This window comes from Bufo gargarizans, chromosome 8 (assembly GCF_014858855.1).
Source record: "Bufo gargarizans isolate SCDJY-AF-19 chromosome 8, ASM1485885v1, whole genome shotgun sequence".
NCBI lineage: Eukaryota > Metazoa > Chordata > Amphibia > Anura > Bufonidae > Bufo > Bufo gargarizans.
Genome location: NC_058087.1, coordinates 140,727,122 through 140,746,769, shown reverse-complemented (window position 1 = coordinate 140,746,769; position 19,648 = coordinate 140,727,122). Strand labels below are relative to the sequence as shown.

The 19,648-nt window shown below is 44.2% G+C and overlaps 1 protein-coding gene across 1 annotated transcript in view; it reads right to left on the bottom strand.

Moving 5' to 3' along the window:
• SYT17 (synaptotagmin 17) overlaps positions 1-6,887 on the bottom strand; it is a 105,522-nt gene extending 98,635 nt beyond the window's left edge. The window contains exon 1 of the mRNA XM_044303750.1: positions 6,564-6,887. Coding sequence (XP_044159685.1) covers positions 6,564-6,578 — 15 coding nt within the window. The 5' untranslated portion in view covers positions 6,579-6,887. The remainder of the gene's footprint in view (positions 1-6,563) is intronic.
• Between the last annotated feature and the right edge of the window lie 12,761 nt (positions 6,888-19,648).

Here is a 19,648-nt window from a genome sequence, read left to right as displayed (position 1 = left end):
CTGCCCACCTGCTGCTGATTCATATGGAAACAAACTGTCATTCAGCAGCAGGTGGGCGGGGAGAGTCAGGAGCTCATGAATATTCAGGACTCATCATTATCAGCTGGAGCTTTTCAATACAAGATGTTGGCAGATTGACTGGGTCAATTAAAGAAAGTGACCCAGCAGTTTGCTAAGAGAATCAGTCACTTATTTATGTTGCCCTTAGTTAGGACACCATAAAACTGGTGACAGGTTCCCTTTAAGGGATAGTCAAAGGTAGGGGCACTCTCTGTCAATCCTGCAGCGATTGGTTGCTATGGGCCTAACAATGTTCCCCAGGTTTGCCATCTTGGTACATCTATTAGGCCCTGACCTGGTGGGATTAAAAAAAGTTTAAAAAGTTTAATAAAAGGTTTTAAAACACACACATATAAGGCTTCTTTCACACTGGTGTTAGGCTTGTCCGTAGTAACATTTGCACAAGTGTGCTCCCGGAAGTCCGCCCCAGCTCCAATCACCATAATGGGAACGGGACGGAAATACGGCCGCAGGACATGCGATGACGGGCCAGACAAAATCCTGTATGGTAAAGCACTTGGGCTAAGACATAAACTTCCTATTTAGCTGAAGCAGTCTGTAAGCGGTTTCTCCTGGAGTCCTGTCTCACTCAGCTCCTCCTCACTCCTACCCCCCTCCCCTCTCCATAGAGGTGTACTATAATCCTTCTGTGAGCTGCTGGACAGATTCAAAGATAGCAAGAGGGGTGGGGGTAGAGGTAACCAGCATCAGAAGTAGACCTTCCTCTCTTGCACGTAATATTGATTTATGCAAAGTGGTGTGATACGTAGTGATTAGAAGATGAGCGAATTTCATATTTAGAAATTTGTTCACGCTTCATTGGTGGTTAAAAGCAGAATTGTGTTATGGATTCCGTTACCACGGACCATAACGCAATTCTATCATGGAATGCATAACGGAATGGAGGCATTCCTTTATTCATTCCATCATAATAGAAGTCTACAGGCTTCGTTATGCAGGGGAGTCCGGAACAGATCTGTTATGCAGCCCATAGACTTCTATTAGGACGGAATGAATAACAAAATGCCTCTAAAGGCATTCCGTTATGCATTCTGTCATAGAATTGCGTTATGGTCCGTGGTAACGGAATCCATAACGCAATTCTGCTTTTACCACCAAATGAAGAGTGAACGAATTTCATAACATGAAATTCGCTCATCTCTAGTGGTGATCAATTATCTGCTCATTTGCATATGGATTATTTTGCTGCTCGATAAGTGAACGGTATCATTCCATTCAGCTGAGCTAGCCCTACAGGACATTGCGTCTGGTTTAATAGTGAATTTCCTGGTAACAGGGTTCTCCTTCAGACAACCCCTTTAATGTTCTGGTTATAGAAGTTATGATATAAATTATTATAGCAAATATTTGTGTGTATGATGAAATACTCCGTGTTTGGCGACATGTCAGAGCGTAATGCAGGTTACTTCAGGATGATAATAGCCCAGGTGACAGATAGATGGAAGCGTTACACAGATACTGAATAGCCAGTGTCAGCACGGTGTGCAGCAGTAGAATAGAATGCGAGGATACCGTCGAGAGTATTAGTCATGGGTAACCTGACATGGCAGCCCATCTGTAACAAGTGAGTAACATCTGCTGCCCACATGTTCAGCTGTTACTCCTCACCATGTGGGCTCTAAAGCCTTGGGGCCCATTCACACTTCTGGATCCTTTTTGCAGATTCAAATATTCGGACTGTGCTGCATCGGTAGTTGCCAACTGTCCCGAATTTGCAGGGGCTGTCCCTGATTTTCAGAGACAGTCCTGGCAAATTCGGCCAGTTCCGTGTCTAACGTGGGCATGGCGAACTATGGCACCGCCCACACGTGGGTGTTTCCGTGTGGAGTCAGGACTTTCCCAGGGGCGGGTGCATCTGAGTTTTAAATCTTGTAAGGTCTGTGTTAAAGGGGTTGTCCAAGATTTTGATATTGATTGCCTTTAAGGATAGGTCATCAATATCTGATCAGAGGGGGTCCGACTCCCGTTTGTGGTCTAGGTGGCGTTGTGGCCTATGTGAAGCTCAGTCCCGTTCAAGTGGATAGGTCTGAGCTGCAATACCAAGAGCAGCCACTATACTTCAGGCTCTTCCAACAGCAAATCGGCAGGGGTCTTGGGAGTCGGACCCCCACAGATCAGATATCGACCTAACCCGAGGACAGGCCTTCAATATCAAAATCCCAAACAACCCCTTTTAGGCTACATGCACATGACAGTGAAAAACGGACATGTAATGTAAATTTTTTTAACGGCCATCACACGTCCGTTTTAAGACCAATGGTAGTCTATGGGGTTATTCATACAGCAGTTTTTTTGACTGTCAGTGAAAAACAGACGTCAAAAAATGAAACATGTTCTATCTTGTCTGTTTTTCACTGACAGACTGCCCCCATACAATTGAATGGGTCCATTTTTAAAGGGCTTCTGTCACCCCACTAAACCGGTTCAGCAGAATTTGTTAAAAACGTAATTTTAAAATATGCAAATTACCTTGCTACCAGCAAGTAGGGCGACTACTTGCTGGTAGCAGCCGCATCCTCCGATCCTAAAGACGCCCCCGCCGCATGTTGATTGACAGGGCCAGGGAACGGGATCGTCCTCTGCTGGCCCTGTCTGCTACCAAGATCTCGCGCCTGCGCCGTAACGGTATTCAGTCGGCGCAGGCGCACTGAGAGGAGGCCGCTCGCTCGGCCGCTCCATCCTCAATGCGCCTGCGCCGATGATGTCACATCTACACACGACGCAGGCGCATTGAGGATGGAGCGGCCGAGCGAGCGGCCGCCTCTCAGTGCGCCTGCGTCGATTGAAGACAGGTACGGCGCAGGCGCGAGATTTTGAATTCAAACAGGGACAGCAGAGGACGATCCCGTTCCCTGGCCCTGTCAATCAACATGCGGAGGGGGCGTCTTTAGGATCGGAGGATGCGGCTGCTACCAGCAAGTAGCCCCCCTACTTGCTGGTAGCAAGGTAATTTGCATATTTTTAAATTACGTTTTTAACAAATTCTACTGAACCGAAATGATTATTTAGCTTATGTATGCAGAAATCGCACTATAGGGATTATAAGTAAACCCAAAAAAAAAAAACGGTTTAGTGGGGTGACAGAAGCCCTTTAACATCCATTTCTCAGAAAGGCATCAGTGAAAAAAACGTCTGTTAAAAATATTTGTTGTTAACAGATTTTTTTTTTACTGTCGTGTGCATGTAGCCTAAGGATGTGTGCACAAAAAACTGAGTTTTTTTTTTTTTTTTTACAACTTCTACATCAAGTGTCCATGCAGTGAATCAGTGAACACGGGGCCATCTGTGTGCCATCCATGGTTAGGCCTCGTGCACACAAACATATTTTCTTTCCGTGTCTGTTCCGTTTTTTTGCGGACCGTATGCAAAACTATTCACTTCAATGGGTCTGCAAAAAAAACTGAAGTTACTCCATGTGTATTCTGTTTCAGTATGTCCGTATTTGCGTTCTGCAAAAAAAAATAGAACATGTCCTATTATTGTCCGCATTACGGACTAGGATAGGAATGTTCTATGAAGGGCTATCTGTTCCGTTCCACAAAATACGGAATGCACACGGATGTCATCCGTATTTTTTGTGCACCACAAAATACATACGGTTATGTGCAAGAGGCCTTAGGGGGAGATTTATAAAAACTGGGGTAAAGTAGAACTGGCTTAGTTGCCCATAGCAACCAATCAGATTCCTCCTTTCATTTGTCACAGCTCCTTTGGGAAATGAAAGGTGGAATCTAGGGGCAACTAAAACAGCTTTCCTTTACGGCAGTTTTGATAAGTCTCCCCCATAGACTTCTAGGGGAGTGTTTGGTCTGGAAGATGGACCGAAGTAGGGCGCGTCTGCAGTGTTTTTCCATTGACCCATGGTCAGTGGATACGTGGAGAACATGGACTGAACACAACCTGCCTATAGTATGCTTGTGTAGGATGAATGGGTGGTCTCTACCCTGTCTTCATGCTTAGGGCATAGCAGGGATACCTAGGGTTCTAGGTTGGTGAGCATGAGCCCCCTTACCTTCTGAGGCGGCTCATGCATTAGGAGTTTAGGGAGATCTTCAGGGTCGCGTTAGGAGGTGACCTGCTCCCTGTTCCCTGCTATCCGGCATAGCAGCGACTGATATTGTACGTGGTAAGGAACATTCAGCTGCTGCTTAGCACAGAAGCCATGAGCGCCACTACCACCATCAGGCATCCATGCCCCTGTAGAGGCTGACAGTGACAGGACTGGGGTGTACACTGACACTTCAGCGAAGAGGATTTGGTGGCGGTCTCTATACATGGAACACTTATTTCTCCATATTTATTATTATTTTACTGTGCTGGATTCACAAGGGGCTTAATTCACTCTAGGAGTTCACAACGACGCGTCACCTCCATGTTGTCGCACCTGCTATAGTTTCCCAAAGGGAAAAACGTGATCTCACAACTACTGTATCTGAAAGAATTTCCAGTAGGGCTGGATTTTATGTCATGGTTGTAAGGTCGCTTGTGACTTTCTTCTTTTGGCGAAAAATGGCTGATGGATTATAATGTTACTGCATCTCCAGAAGATGATCCATCACAGTGTAGGGGATGTCTAATATGTGTCTATAGGCACATACATGTATAACAATATGTCATGTACATGATAGATAGATATTGCAAAAATATCTCAAATATCATGTTTCCATATGACAACATGTAAACCTGCTATTCAGCTCTGCTACATCTCATCTGAACATGTAATTGGCATATTATAGATCATGCATGTAATACACACAGAGTAAACTTTCTCATTTTTCTTATAAAACTTCTACAAGCATTTTTATTTTCCTATATACAGTATATTAGGCATACACGTGTATATGTAAGGTATTTATGTTGGATATACAGTATATGTCAGGTATACATATTGTGATTATATGTTTGGTATGTTAAGTATACATGTGTATATATGCTGGATATGTTTGGTATACATGTGTATATATGCTGTGTATGTTAGGTAAACATGTTGTGTATATATGCTGGGTATGTTAGGTATACATGTTGTGTATATATGCTGGGTATGTTAGGTATACATGTTGTGTATATATGCTAGTATGTTAGGTATACATGTGTGTATATATGCTGGGTATGTTAGGTATACATGTTGTGTATATATGCTAGTATGTTAGGTATACATGTTGTGTATATATGCTAGTATGTTAGGTATACATGTGTGTATATATGCTGGGTATGTTTGGTATACATGTGTATATATGCTGGATATGTTTGGTATACATGTGTATATATGCTGGGTATGTTAGGTAAACATGTTGTGTATATATGCTGGGTATGTTAGGTATACATGTTGTGTATATATGCTAGTATGTTAGGTATACATGTTGTGTATATATGCTAGTATGTTAGGTATACATGTGTGTATATATGCTGGGTATGTTTGGTATACATGTGTATATATGCTGGGTATGTTTGGTATACATGTGTATATATGCTGGGTATGTTTGGTATACATGTGTATATATGCTGTGTATGTTAGGTATACATGTGTATATATGCTGGGTATGTTTGGCATACATGTGTATATATGCTGGGTATGTTAGGTATACATGTGTATATATGCTGGGTATGTTTGGTATACATGTGTATATATGCTGGGTATGTTTGGTATACATGTGTATATATGCTGGGTATGTTTGGTATACATGTGTATATATGCTGGGTATGTTTGGTATACATGTGTATATATGCTGGGTATGTTAGGTATACATGTGTATATATGCTGGGTATGTTTGGTATGCATGTGTATATGCTGGTATGTTGTATATATGCTGGGTATGTTTGGTATACATGTGTATATATGCTGGGTATGTTTGGTATACATGTGTATATATGCTGGGTATGTTTGGTATACATGTGTATATATGCTGGGTATGTTTGGTATACATGTGTATATATGCTGGGTATGTTTGGTATACATGTGTATATATGCTGGGTATGTTTGGTATACATGTGTATATATGCTGGGTATGTTTGGTATACATGTGTATATATGCTGGGTATGTTTGGTATGCATGTGTATATATGCTGGGTATGTTTGGTATACATGTGTATATATGCTGGGTATGTTTGGTATACATGTGTATATATGCTGGGTATGTTTGGTATACATGTGTATATATGCTGGGTATGTTTGGTATACATGTGTATATATGCTGGGTATGTTTGGTATACATGTGTATATATGCTGGGTATGTTTGGTATACATGTGTGTATATATGCTGGGTATGTTTGGTATACATGTGTATATATGCTGCTTATGTAAAAGTTCTGCACCATGGATGGTCCACCCATAAAGCCAGCTGTATTCTCCTATGTCATTACCTGGCAGTCACAGCCCATCCTCTGCAGCCTGCGCCCATTGACTTGTTCATTGGCTGGAGCTTTGCAAGTTCTAACCAGAGACTTGATTTTCAGCAATCAGTAAAAGTGTGAAAGCCACCTACCTGTATGTATGCCATCTTTGCTCACCGTACCATCAGGGTTGCCTGGGCATGACTTTCCTCTTTGCCCTCTGTTCCCTCAATAGAAACCAAAATGACAGAAGAAAAGACCCAGAGGTGACCTGTGGCTGCTCAGGGAGCTGGATGGCTCTTCTCCTTCATGGTGACACTTCCCCAGCAGTAGACAGGAGGCTGCTCTTACTTGTGGCTTGCATGTCACATCAGATGTCCCCAGCTTTATTTGGGGGACAGTTTCAGTGGCTGAGCCTGCTTCTGGGGAAGGCTTCCTCCTCCCTGTCACTTACACACTGTGTTGCATTGATTAAAGTGTCCTTTGCTTGCTCTCCCTGTTTTGTTTTGAATAGTGCCTGATCTCCCTAGCTTACACTCACTGTCCCCACCTAGTGGCCACCGGTGGCATTTTTGTTTGTCTTTTACTTTTATAAAAACCCTTAGGCAATGTAAAAATGAACATAGATGTAATTGTTCTGTTGTGTTTCCACCCTCAGAGGCAGAGTGGATCTGCTTGGTAATACAATTTGCCTTACAGTCATTTCTACTTGTCATATTTTATGTTTATTGTGTTATTTTGCATTTCGAATTTATATTTATTATTATAAACATTGTTTATACGTAAATACATAATTACTACATGTCAATTTATTATATTACAATGAGAATATTGCTGTTATATATTTTTCCCTCTGGGATCCTCGCGTGTCATGGAGCCACGGCAATCACTTAGGCCTCTTGCACACAACCCTTTTTTCTTTCTTTTTTTCGTTTACTGGCCATTTTTTGGCGTTCCGTATACGGTCCGTATACAAAGCCATTTATTTTAATGGTTCCACAATAAAAAGGAATGTACTCCGTATCCATTTCGTTTCCGTATTTTCATTTTTCCGTTCAGTGTCCTATTAGTGCCCGCAAATCACGTTCCGTGGCTCCATTCAAGTCAATGGGTCCACAAAAAAAATTTGAATACATACGGAAATGCATGGACTTCTGCTGCCTATTGCAAATATACAATATGGGCGCTGTCGCTTTAAATTTATTAAAACTGTCAGGAGGCTCCGCAGCAGGGACATAGATTGCCCAGCTTATTCTCTAGAGTACTCCCAGTCAGGGCAGGTAAGGGAATGACTCTGGATAGTGGAAAACTATGTCGTGGGAGGAAATGGTGTCTGGGAAATCTGAGCGAGACTCATCCTCCTAGGTCAGGGGTGGGCAACCTCCAGCACTCCGGCTGTTGTAAAACTACAACTCCCAGCATGCATAATTGCTCTGCTCCTCTCAGAACTTCCATAGAAATAAATGGAGCATGCTGGGAGTTGTAGTTTCTGGAGTGCCGGAGGTTGCTGATCCCTGTGAAAACAGACATTTATTATTGGTATTTTATTGTATATTACAAAGCTTTTTAGTGTAAAAAAAAATCCAAAAATAGACAGAACAGTTGGATAAAATCAACCAAAAACATAAAGTAAATTTTAAAGCTTCTTAAAGTAAATTTCTTCTCACACAGTGTGAAGACTGGCTTCATAGCGCCACCTTTTGGACAAAGTGCAAATAGTTTTTATGATCATTTTTATTCTCAGTAATGTTTTGATCTCTTAAAGGGATTTGCCAGGATTTTCATATTGATGACCCATCCTCGAGACCCCCGGCAATCACACATTTAGGGCTCATGCACACAAACCTATTTTCTTTACGTGTCCGTTCCATTTTTTTTGCGGACTTTATGCGGAACCATTCACTTCAATGGGTCCGCAAAAAAAAACTGAAGTTACTCAGTGTGCATTCCATTTCCGTATGTCTGATTATTGTCCAGATTACGGACAAGGATAGTACTATTCTATTAGGGGCCAGCTGTTCGGTTCCGCAAAATACATACGGTCGTGTGCATGAGCCCTTATCTTGTATTCTATGGATAGAGGATACATGTTTGTAATGGGACAACTCCTTTCACTGCCTCTTAAATAAATACAGATAATGAACGCTGACAAATTTCTATGAAATTGTGCTGGCTATATCGGCAAAAGTGACATCAGAAGTTCAGCCGTATTTTTCCCTGCATATCTCCCAGCTCACACGTTTATTATCTATGGTGCATAGTGCAGTGAGCCACTGATGAGCTGGTGCAGAGGGTGGGACTGGTAGTGATCCTGGTGAGATGCTGCGTCACGGTGTACTCTCTAAGACTGTCACTTCCCAGGGATCGGAGCAGTGAAAATGTAGATTGAAGAATCAGACCAGAAGTTATTGTATATCAGTCTCTCTTTACTGTGCAAATATAACTTGTGGCGCATCCGGCAGATGCAGATACTGGCACTAGATAGGGAGGTATGGTGGCAGGTTGGATGGCAGTAGCTTGGCACTAGCAAGCACATGTGGATATTGGTGTCCACCGTAATAGAGGCTTGATGGTAGTCTGGTCTAGCGATTGGTTTAGGTAGGTGGTGGTGTCTGTGCTGTTGTCCCTCACCTTGCAGCAGTGTCTGTAGGGCTGTATTTCACTGATCACTCTGCTGTCTTGTCTCTTAAGTGGTTTTCTGAGGCAGGATTACGTTGTTCTCATAGGAGAAGAATATCTGGTTCCTGAGTTTGCCTCACAGGGGAATAAGATACAGTTACTGGGAGTGGGAGCTCTGACAAATGCTTCCTCACTCCCCCACTGTCCGAACAGGAACCCTTTTTTACTCTGTCTATTTCTAACTAAACTGGAATCCCGCCTCCTGGCAGGAAGTAGGACCAGACCACTCTTACTAAGAGGGGGGGGGACTGCTGTATTAAATATATGAAAAAGACAAAACATAACGGCAATTTCAGATACCCCCAGGTCTAGGGTACTGCATTAGCACAGCAGGAAGGATGGGTAAGTACTAATGGTGCACTGTGTGGCCATCTCTGGAATCCCCATATATTGGCAGAGTTGAAAGTCCCCTGATCCCTTTGTGCACCTCAAATGGGGCAAAAAGGAATCCCCATTGTCCTGATAGGTGGGAGTTCTGGAAGTGGGGCCAACAGTTGTAAGACATATGTGGCATGTATGACAACATCATGCTCACTGATGATAACATCTGACCACTTGAGGGGTGGATTGTTCTTAATTTGCGCCAGGTGTACTGCTTCTTTGTCCATCGTTTTGGGGAGGCAGTCAGGGACATGAGCCCTTGTTTAATGTGTCTTTCCTGTAGCTGTCTGACTTCCACAGGAGCTGTGCTTTTTGGTCTGACTAACAAGCCAGCAGTTGTTTGGGAGTGGACCTGCTGATGACATCATCTGTGGATTGGTGGAGAGAGGCAGAGGCAGTCATCCTCTCAGGAATACTCCAGACAATATTTATTTTGTGCCATTTGGGTTAATAGGAGAAGCCTTAAATGGGCAGCATATTGCGGTGCTAGGTCTGCATTGATATCTATTATTACATAATATTATTATCTGTCTAATCGATATGGTTCTTCTTCCCTAGACTACAATGCATGTTGTTTCCTGTGCTGATCATTTCTGGTAATTGTGAGGTTGGTACAACATCTGCTGCCATCACAAGGCTTGCTCATGTAATGGTGAACTAGAGGCCTCCTCTAACCACGTCCACATGCATAATTATCATCATACCATTACAGGCCTGTCCTCCTCCATTCAGCACAATTGTTGGTTATTTGGCGCAACATGGGAAAGCTGATCATTTCTAAGTCAAGCTTATAATGGCCGATTGCCATATGTAATTGCTATTCTTTTACTGATTGCAATGGTCATCCCAACAGACTGCAAATATAGCACAAGCTCTTCTATACACTTTGCATTGTTTTAAGAAAACTTCATACTATAGCTGCTACTGTAGGTAGACAAATATACAGTGTAGTGACAGATGGCCATCACAAACATGTAGAATGGGACAGGGATGGTTGGGGAGCAGGACATCATTCCCCAACACCCACTAGGGATAATATCATAGAAAACCAATTTACCTCTTAGTATTTTTTTGGAGTGTTGGAGGAAACCCCACAAAACATGATAGAACATACAAACTTCATACAGATCTAGCCTTTGGTCAGATTTGAACCCAGAAGCCCAGCACTGCAAGGACACTGTGTAAAGCACTGAACCACCCACACAGATTCGATGGATGGATGGATGGAAGCGTGGGTGGTTTGTCAATTGGATGGATATGAGGCAGACCTATATTGATAGATAGATAATTAGGTAGGTAAGGCTACTTTTACACGTGTCAAAGAAATCTGGCAGGCTGTTCTAGCAGAGAACCGCATGTCCAAGTTCTCTCGATCTGACATAGCCGCAGAGTGCTGCATTCCCACTAAACCCCATTGCTTATAATGTTATGCGGCGGGGATCCGACCGCTCCCCGGCATATCAGCTGGAATTCCGCAGGACAAAAATTTCTGCACAAGCAGTACCCTAGACCTGGAGGTATCTGCAATTACAGTGTCTAATTATGTATGGTATATTGTTCATTCCAGCCAGAGGAGGAATGGTTGGTAGTAACTGTGCTAACCACCCTGTTCCTCCCCCCTTTAGGACTTTCTATTCTAGGGGTGCATCAGGGGGGCTTCAAATGGGACATGCTGTCAAAAAAACAGTCCAGCAAAATCTGCCTTCCAAAACCGTATAACATTCCTTTCCTTCTGCGCTCTGCCGTGTGCCCGTACAGCAGTTTACGACCACATATGGGGCGTTTCTGTAAACTACAGAATCAGGGCCATGAATATTGAGTTTTGTTTGGCTGTTAACCCTTGCTTTGTAACTGGAGTGGGCTGGTCCTACTTCCTGTCAGGAAGAAGGGTTGCAGTCCAGAGAGTGAACGGAGAGAAAGCTCCTACTCTTAGAGACCCAATCCTTTTTTTTTCTATGAGACCAACACTTGAGAGAGATCTTTAGTATCCAGAACACTGATTTCAGAACACATCAGTGTGAAAAGACAGCAGAGTGATCAGCGAAATGACAGTTTTACAGTCACTGCTGCAGGTGAGGGACTATGGTTCAGACACTCCTCACTTAAACCAACAGTAGGCCAAACTAACATTAAGCCTGAATCACACAGTGGAGAACTAAATCCTCAAGTAGCTGCTAGTGCTATTGAATTGCCATCCAATCAGCCACCATACCTCCTCATCTGGTGCCGGAAACTGCACTTTGTACTTAATACTACTGGATGTGCCACAAGTTATATTTTACAGAGAGAGAGACTTTTTATAGGTTTACTTCTGACCTGATTCTTCAAACCACCTTTCCAATGCACTAATCCCCAGGGAGCAATGGCCTGAGGGAGTACACCGTGACACAACACCTCATCAGGGCCACTACCACTCCCATCCTCTGCTCCGGCTACTCGGGTGCTCGCTGCACACACAAAGGTTTTTTGTTCAGCCAAATCTCAGCATGTACAGTATATCAGGGAGCGGCCAGATTCTCCGCCGGATCCATTATACTCAATGGGGTCCGGCGGGCACAATCAACTATCCAGCTATGCCAGATCCAGAGAACTCCGGCAGGAAAATATCACACACCACAGTGCCGCACAATATATTGCTCTGAGTTGGCCATCAATAGCGGCCATTTTCTCTCCTCCTCGTCCAGTTGTCTCTGATTAAGATATGGAGCAGGGGGCTTATGGTGCTAGAGGTTAGATGCGGGACATAGTTGAATTCAGGAGGGCATGTCGTAGACCGGGTACATGTGTACCTGATGCTCATAGAGTTAATTACCACTGATAGCTTATTATTTACTCAGCCAGCGGCAGAGATGAGGGCTTGGGCGGCCCCTGGGCATCAGCCCACCGGGAAATTTCCCTGTAAGGTCTATGGCCATATGCGTTTATTCCTAGTATCCTGTTGTAGTCTATTTGTGTTCTGTCATTATAGTTTGGGATGGATAGATAGATAGATAGATAGATAGATAGATGGATAGATAGGAGACTGACGTCTGTACTGCTCATAATGAGTTTTAGGCCATTAATAATGTAAAGCATAAACACGACTACGGTATTTCATTGTCTTTATAAAACTTGAATACTGTACACGGTTGTTCCAAACCAAGCTGCTGCCGGAGGCACGGTGTGAATTGCTAATCTTCTCATCACCATCCTACAACCTAAGGCCCCTTTCACACGAGCGAGTTTTCCGCGCGGGTGCAATGCGTGACGTGAACGCATAGCACCCGCACTGAATCCTGACCCATTCATTTCAATGGGTCTGTGTACATGAGCTTTGTTTTTCACGCATCAGTTCTGCGTTGCATGAAAATCGCAGCATGTTCTATATTCTGGCCCCATAGAAGTGAATTGGCCTAAGGCCTCTTGCACATGACCATATGATTTTGCGGTCCATTTTAGGTCCCTTTCACACGAGCGTGATTTCCGCGCGGGTGCCATGAGTGACGTGAACGCATAGCACCCGCACTGAATCCGGCACCATTCATTTCAATGGGGCTGTGTACATGAGCGTTTTTTTTTCACGCATCACTTCTGCAATGCTTTGAAATCGCAGCATGTTCTATATTCTACGTTTGTAACGCAGGACAGGCCCCATAGAAGTGAATGGGGCTGCGTGAAAAACGCATTGCATCCGCAAGCAAGTGCGGGTGCGATGCAATTTTCACTGATGGTTGCTAAGAGACGTTGTTTGTAAACCTTCAGTTTTTTATCACGCGCGTGAAAAACGCATCAAAACGCATTGCACCCGCGCAGAAAAAACTGAACAACTAAACGCAATCGCAGACAAAACTGACGTGTTTTAGTGCCAAAATCGCAACATTTTCACTGAACGCACCCTGAACGCACCCGGATCAAATCCGTCACGCCCGTGTGAAACCAGCCTTAAACTGATCAGTTTTTCAGTTTTTTTGTTTCAGTAGTTTCCGTTTTGCCGTTCCGTTTTTCCGTTTGGTTTCCGTTTCTGATCAGTTTTTTTGCGGATCGGAAACGGAAGCATCCAATAATGTTTAAACAGTAAGTACATAAAAAAAAATTGGGCAGGGCATAACATTTTCAATAGATGGTTCCGCAAAAGCGGGACGGATACGGAAGACATACGGATGCATTCCATATGCATTCAATTTTTTTTTTGCTGAACCATTGACTTGAATGGAGCCACAGAACATGATTTGAGGGCAATAATAGGACATGTTCTATCTTTGAACGGAAACGGAAGGCATGCGGAGTACCTTCCAGGGTTTTTCGCGGATCCATATACGGAACGCAAAAAAAAACTGAACGGAAACGGAAAAAAAACTTTTGTGTGTAAGAGGCCTAAACCAGAGATCAGTAACCTCGGGTACTTCAACTCACAGCAGCCTGTTTTTGGAACTCCCATATAAGTGAATGGAGTATGCTGGGAGTTGCAGCAGATTGAGTGCCGGAGGTTGCTGACCGCTGACCTAAGCATAGACACAGGTTGGGTCAAAGTTATGTTCAATGATCCCTGCATGGGTCTTAGCGCTGTAGGAAGGCGCAAGGGTCCGTCATTGACGGAAGGTATGTGTCACCGAGGCTCCTGGCCTCGGTGAGGTAAGAGCTGGTAATTTTAAGTGGCAGTGGCAGTTAGTGCTGACTGACACTATTTGTTGTTTAGTGTGGCTGTAAAGCCGATCCGGGCCGGCTCTTACTGGGAGCAGCCAAAGTGCAGGGTGGGTGGCTTCTCCCCATGCTCCAGGCCGGGTTTTGGCTGGGATATAAAAACCTAGCCAGCAGTCTCAGCTGTGTGGATTTTTACCTCCATCTGACAGTGAAGCTGTGGAGCCTGAAGGCTGAAGGCTGAAGGCTGAAGGCTGAAGGCTGAAGGCTGAAGGCTGAAGGCTGAAGGCTGAAGGCTGAAGGCTGAAGGCTGAAGGCTGAAGGCTGAAGGCTGAAGGCTGAAGGCTGCCTGGAAGAGGCCAGTGAACTTTTCTGTGGCTGAGCATTCAGCCGGGTGTGAACTGACACCTAGGATTCCAGGTGACCATTGTTTTGTCTTGCTGTGGACAAGCACAAAGACTATTATGTTTTTCTGTGTGTGAATAAAACACTGAAGTTTGAGTTACAACCAGGTTCCTGGTTGTCTGTAGGGACACCAATGAGTTAATTGTGCTCAGTGTGATAGCGAGATGATGAAATGTGTTTCCGGAAGTCTACAGAAGCAACCATACTGATATTACACAAGCGGAGGCCGGTGACAAGCCGTCTCCATGCTATCTCGTCACACAGGGCAAATTACAGGCTCAAGTTACATGAGACCAAACAGAAGGTTTGGAGCTCAGAAGGAGATGCCAAGGATTTCACGCAGACTTGTTGTCAGGCTGGATTAATAATACGGGGGGACGGCGCTGCCTAATGAAGTGATTGCCTCTCGCAGCGACACACTGTTATTATACAAGCCTAGGCAATGTCTGCGGGGAACTGCTGCTGTCTTATTATAGCCGGGTACAGAGGAGGAAATATTAATCAAGGAATATGGAAAAGACTGGAGAGATAAAGGCGTCTAACTAGTAACTATGAGGCCCCATAGTCAAAAATGTTAGCATATGCCTTGTCGGTGTATGTAGAAGACATTTATAGAAGACATGTCCACAATCTAAGGCATTAGGACAACTTTGTAGATAGGACTCCTTAGATCATGCCCTGAAATTAATACAAACACCAGACCCCCTAAAAAATACAGGTCCCCTAAACCAATATAGGTCCAGACCCCTTTCATAAACACACACACACGCCAAACCAGACGGCCCGACAAATACATACCCCAGACCCCCTAAATTAATATACATCCCAGACCAGCCCCTTAAAACTAGTAGAAACCCCTTACCTGAATCACTCAATAAAGAACTTGAACCAGATCAGACATAAATACAGACCCCAGACAAATAGGCCGGCGCCTTTACCTATCATGTGCAAGCACGACCACCGCTGCTGTATTCTAGGGTGGTCGTAACCCCTGGATACGAGCAGTGTATAATGTGATGGAAAAATGATTTAAGCCACAAAGGAGTCAATATGGACAATTACAATACATTAGGAAGTGCCTTGTATGAACTTTATCAACATGATAAATGCAATTTTCTGATGCGAGACAATCCCTTTAAGATGTAACAATGTATCAAGTCTTTAGTTTCAAACATTTTCAACGCTAAACAATGTCTTTTAAATACATGGGGTTTCTATTCTCCATGGGGGCCTAAGGTTCCATTCACACGTCCGCAAAATGGGTCCGCATTCGTTCCGCAATTTTGCGGAACAGGAGCGGACCTATTCATTTTCAAAGGGGCAGGAATGTGCTGTCCGCATCCACATTTGCGGATCCGCACTTCCGTTCCGCAAAAAGATAGGACATGTCCTATTCTTGTCCACAATCGCGGACCAAGAAAAGGCATTTTCTATGAGAGTGCGGTCTGCAAAATGTGGAACACACATTGCCGGTGTCCGTGTTTTGCGGATCCGTGTGAATGGACCCTTAGGCTTCGTTCACATCACCGTTCAGCCTTTCCATTCTCCTGCCCTGTTTAGGGGCAGGAAAACGGAAAGGACGGATTTGGCACATACCTGAGCTGAATGGAGCCCACGGGCCCCATAGATTATAATGAGGTCCGTTAGGATTGCGCTCAGAAGATGATTTTGGAGCAGAGACAAAAGTTGTGCATGCAGGACTTTTGTCTCCGCTTCAAAAATCTTCTTCTGAGCGGAAATTATAATCTATGGGGCCCGTGGGCTCCGTTCAGCTCAGTTATGTGCGGAATTCGTCCTTTCCATTTTTCTGCCCCATTTAGACATAAAGGCTGAACGGTGATGTGAACGAAGCCTTAGTAAGATCTCATCACAGTACGGGGAAACTGAACCAGGAAGCTCTGCATCCTGCACTTGAGGAGAGCGCAGAGCAGAGGACCATGGAGAGGTCAGAGTCTACTCAGAATGGGTCTGGAGTCTCAAGGGGGGATTCAAGTTTATATTAGTCTATTTCTGGTTCGGTATATCGCAGCAGTAGCCAGATGTGCCCGGATATCGAATGGGAATATATAACTGACATGACATTTTCCTTTATTTGCAGCAGTTTACCCAAGTAAGGCCTAGTTCACACGACCGTATGGCTTTTATTGTTTTTTGCGGTCCGTTTTTCCGTTCTATTTTTCCGTATGCCATGTACAGTATACAGTAATTACATAGAAAAAATTGGGCTGGCCATAACATTTTCAATAGATGGTTCAGAAAAAACGGAACGGAAACGGAAGACATACGGATGCATTTCCGTATGTGTTCCGTTTTTTTTTTTTTTGCGGACCCATTGACTTGAATGGAGCCACGACCCGTGATTTACGGCCAAATATAGGACAAGCTCTATCTTTCAACGAAACGGAAAAACGTAAATACGGAAACGGAATGCATACGGAACACATTCAGTTTTTTTGGCGGAACCATTGAAATGAATGGTTCCGTATACGGACCGTATACAGAACACAAAAAAACTGTCCGTACACTCGCAAATAAAACGTTCGTGTGAACTAGGCCTAAGGGCGAGTTCACACGAACGTGTGTGATCCATGGCCGTATTGCGGGACGCAATACACGGCCACAGTTCCGTGTGCATTCCGCATCACGGAGGCGGAACCCATTCACTTCAATGGGTCCGCAATTGCGGAACGGCCGCACGGAACGGGACCCTCGGAAGCACTACGGAGTGCTTCCGTGGGGTTTCGTCCCGCACTTCCGTTCTGCAAAAAGGTAGAACATGTCCTATCTTTTTGCGAAACGGGCGGATTGCGGACCTATTAAAGTGAATGGGTCCGCGATCCGATGCGGCTGACCTACGGCCGGCGATCGTGCATTGCGGCCCGCAATTTGCGGGCCGCAGCACGGGCACGGGTCACACACGTTCGTGTGAACTCGCCCTAACTTAAAGGCTATGAACACCTTTGGGGGCATTTTTGTTATTATTGCATTCTACTCATTTTGGGTTAATTTTTTTTCAATTGGTCTTAATTAAAGGGATAGTGTCACCTCGTTTTCGGTTATAGAGCTGCGGACATGCACGACTAGATCGCCGCTAGCATGTCCGCGTTATACCTGTCCTATAGGGCTGTGTCCTTTTATTGTGTTTAAAAAATTATTTTAGAGATATGTAAATTAGCCTTGTAAGGAGCCCGAGGGGCTGTACGAACCTTCCTGGAGCCCAGCTACGCCCCGCTGTGAAGGAGCCCAGCACCGCCTGCGTCCTCCGAATCTCCTCCTAGCTCACAGTTAGATTGCTGTGCTGGCATCAGCCTCAGGAAAGCAACCGCGCATGCACGAGCTCGCGCATTGCGAGATTACTGCGATCTAACTGTGAAGAAAGGAGGAGATTCGGAGGACGCAGGCGGTGCTGGGCTCCTTACCAGGCTCATTTACATATCTATGAAATCATTTTTTAAACACAATAAAGGCACACAGCCCTATAGGACAGCTATATTGCGGACATGCTAGCGGCGATCTAGCCGTGCATGTCCGCAGCTCTATAGCCGAAAACGAGGTGACAGAATCCCTTTGGGCCATGATGATTTTTATAGGCTTTTTTTTTTTTTTTTTTTTTTAATATCCTAACCCCCGAAAGTGGCCCCCAGCAGTAATAATGTCCCACATAGAGGCCCCAGCAGCAATAATGTCACCCATAGTGGCCCCCAGTAGTAATAATGTTCCCCATAGTGGTTCAGCAGTAATAATGTCCCACATAGAGGCCCCAGCAGCAATAATGTCTCCCATAGTGGCCCCAAGTAGTAATAATGTTCCCCACAGTGGCCCCCAGCAGTAATAATGTTCCCCATAGTGGTTCAGCAGTAATAATGTCTCCCATAGTGGCCCCCAACAGTAATAATGTCCCCCATAGTGGCCCCAAGCAGTAATATAATAATATCCCCTGGAGTGCCCCCAGCAGTAATAATGTCCCCCAGAGTGGTCCACAGCAGTAATTATGTCCCCCAGAGTGTCTCTCAGCATAATAATGTCCCCTAGAATGGTCCCCAGCAAAAATAATGTCCCTCATAGTGGCCACCAGCAGTAATAATGCTTGGTGCTTTACTCTGCAGTTCAATGTATAACAGTATGCAGTAAGCTTTAAAGCTCCCTCTAGAGGCAGCTGCAGGAAGGTAGAAGTTCAAAGAAGTTAAAAAAGGATTTGGGACTCTGTTAAAAAATGTAAATAAAATCCATAAATGCTATAATGATATTTTAAGAAATTAATCAGCACAGAAATGTTGATCTAAAACTGACATGATGTTACAAGATGGACATTCCCTTTAAGTCCCCATCCAACAGCGGTATACTTAGAGCCAAGGACCGGATCAGAAGACGTCTTAGGCCCCTTTCACACAGGCGAGTTTTCCGCGCGGGTGCAATGCGTGAAGTGAACGCATTGCACCCGCACTGAATCCAGACCCATTCATTTCTATAGGGCTGTGCACATGAGCAGTGATTTTCATGCATCACTTGTGCATTGCGTGAAAATCGCAGCATGCTCTATTTTGTGCGTTTTTTCACGCAATGCAGGCCCCATAGAAATGAATGGGGCTGCGTGAAAATCACAAGCATCCGCAAGCAAGTGTGGATGCAGTGCGATTTGCACGCACGGTTGCTAGGAGACTATCGGGATGGAGATCCGATCATTATTATTATTTTCCCTTATAACATGGTTATAAGGGAAAATAATAGCATTCTGAATACAGAATGCATAGTACAATTGGGCAGAAGGGGTTAAAAAAATAAATAAAAAAAATTAACTCACCTTAATCCACTTGTTCGCGCAGCCCGGCATCTCTTCTGTCTTCTTCTTTGAGGAATAGGACCTTTGATGACGTCACTACCATCACATGGTCCGTCACACGATCCATCACCATGGTAAAAGATCATGTGATGGACCATGTGATGAGCGCAGTGATGTCATCAAAGGTCCTATCCCTCAAAGAAGAAGACAGAAGAGATGCCGGCTGCGCGAACAAGTGGATTAAGGTGAGTTATATATATTTTTTTTTAACCCCGCCAGTCCTATTGTACTATGCATTCTGTATTCAGAATGCTATTATTTTCCCTTATAACCATGTTATAAGGGAAAATAATACAATCTACACAACACCTAACC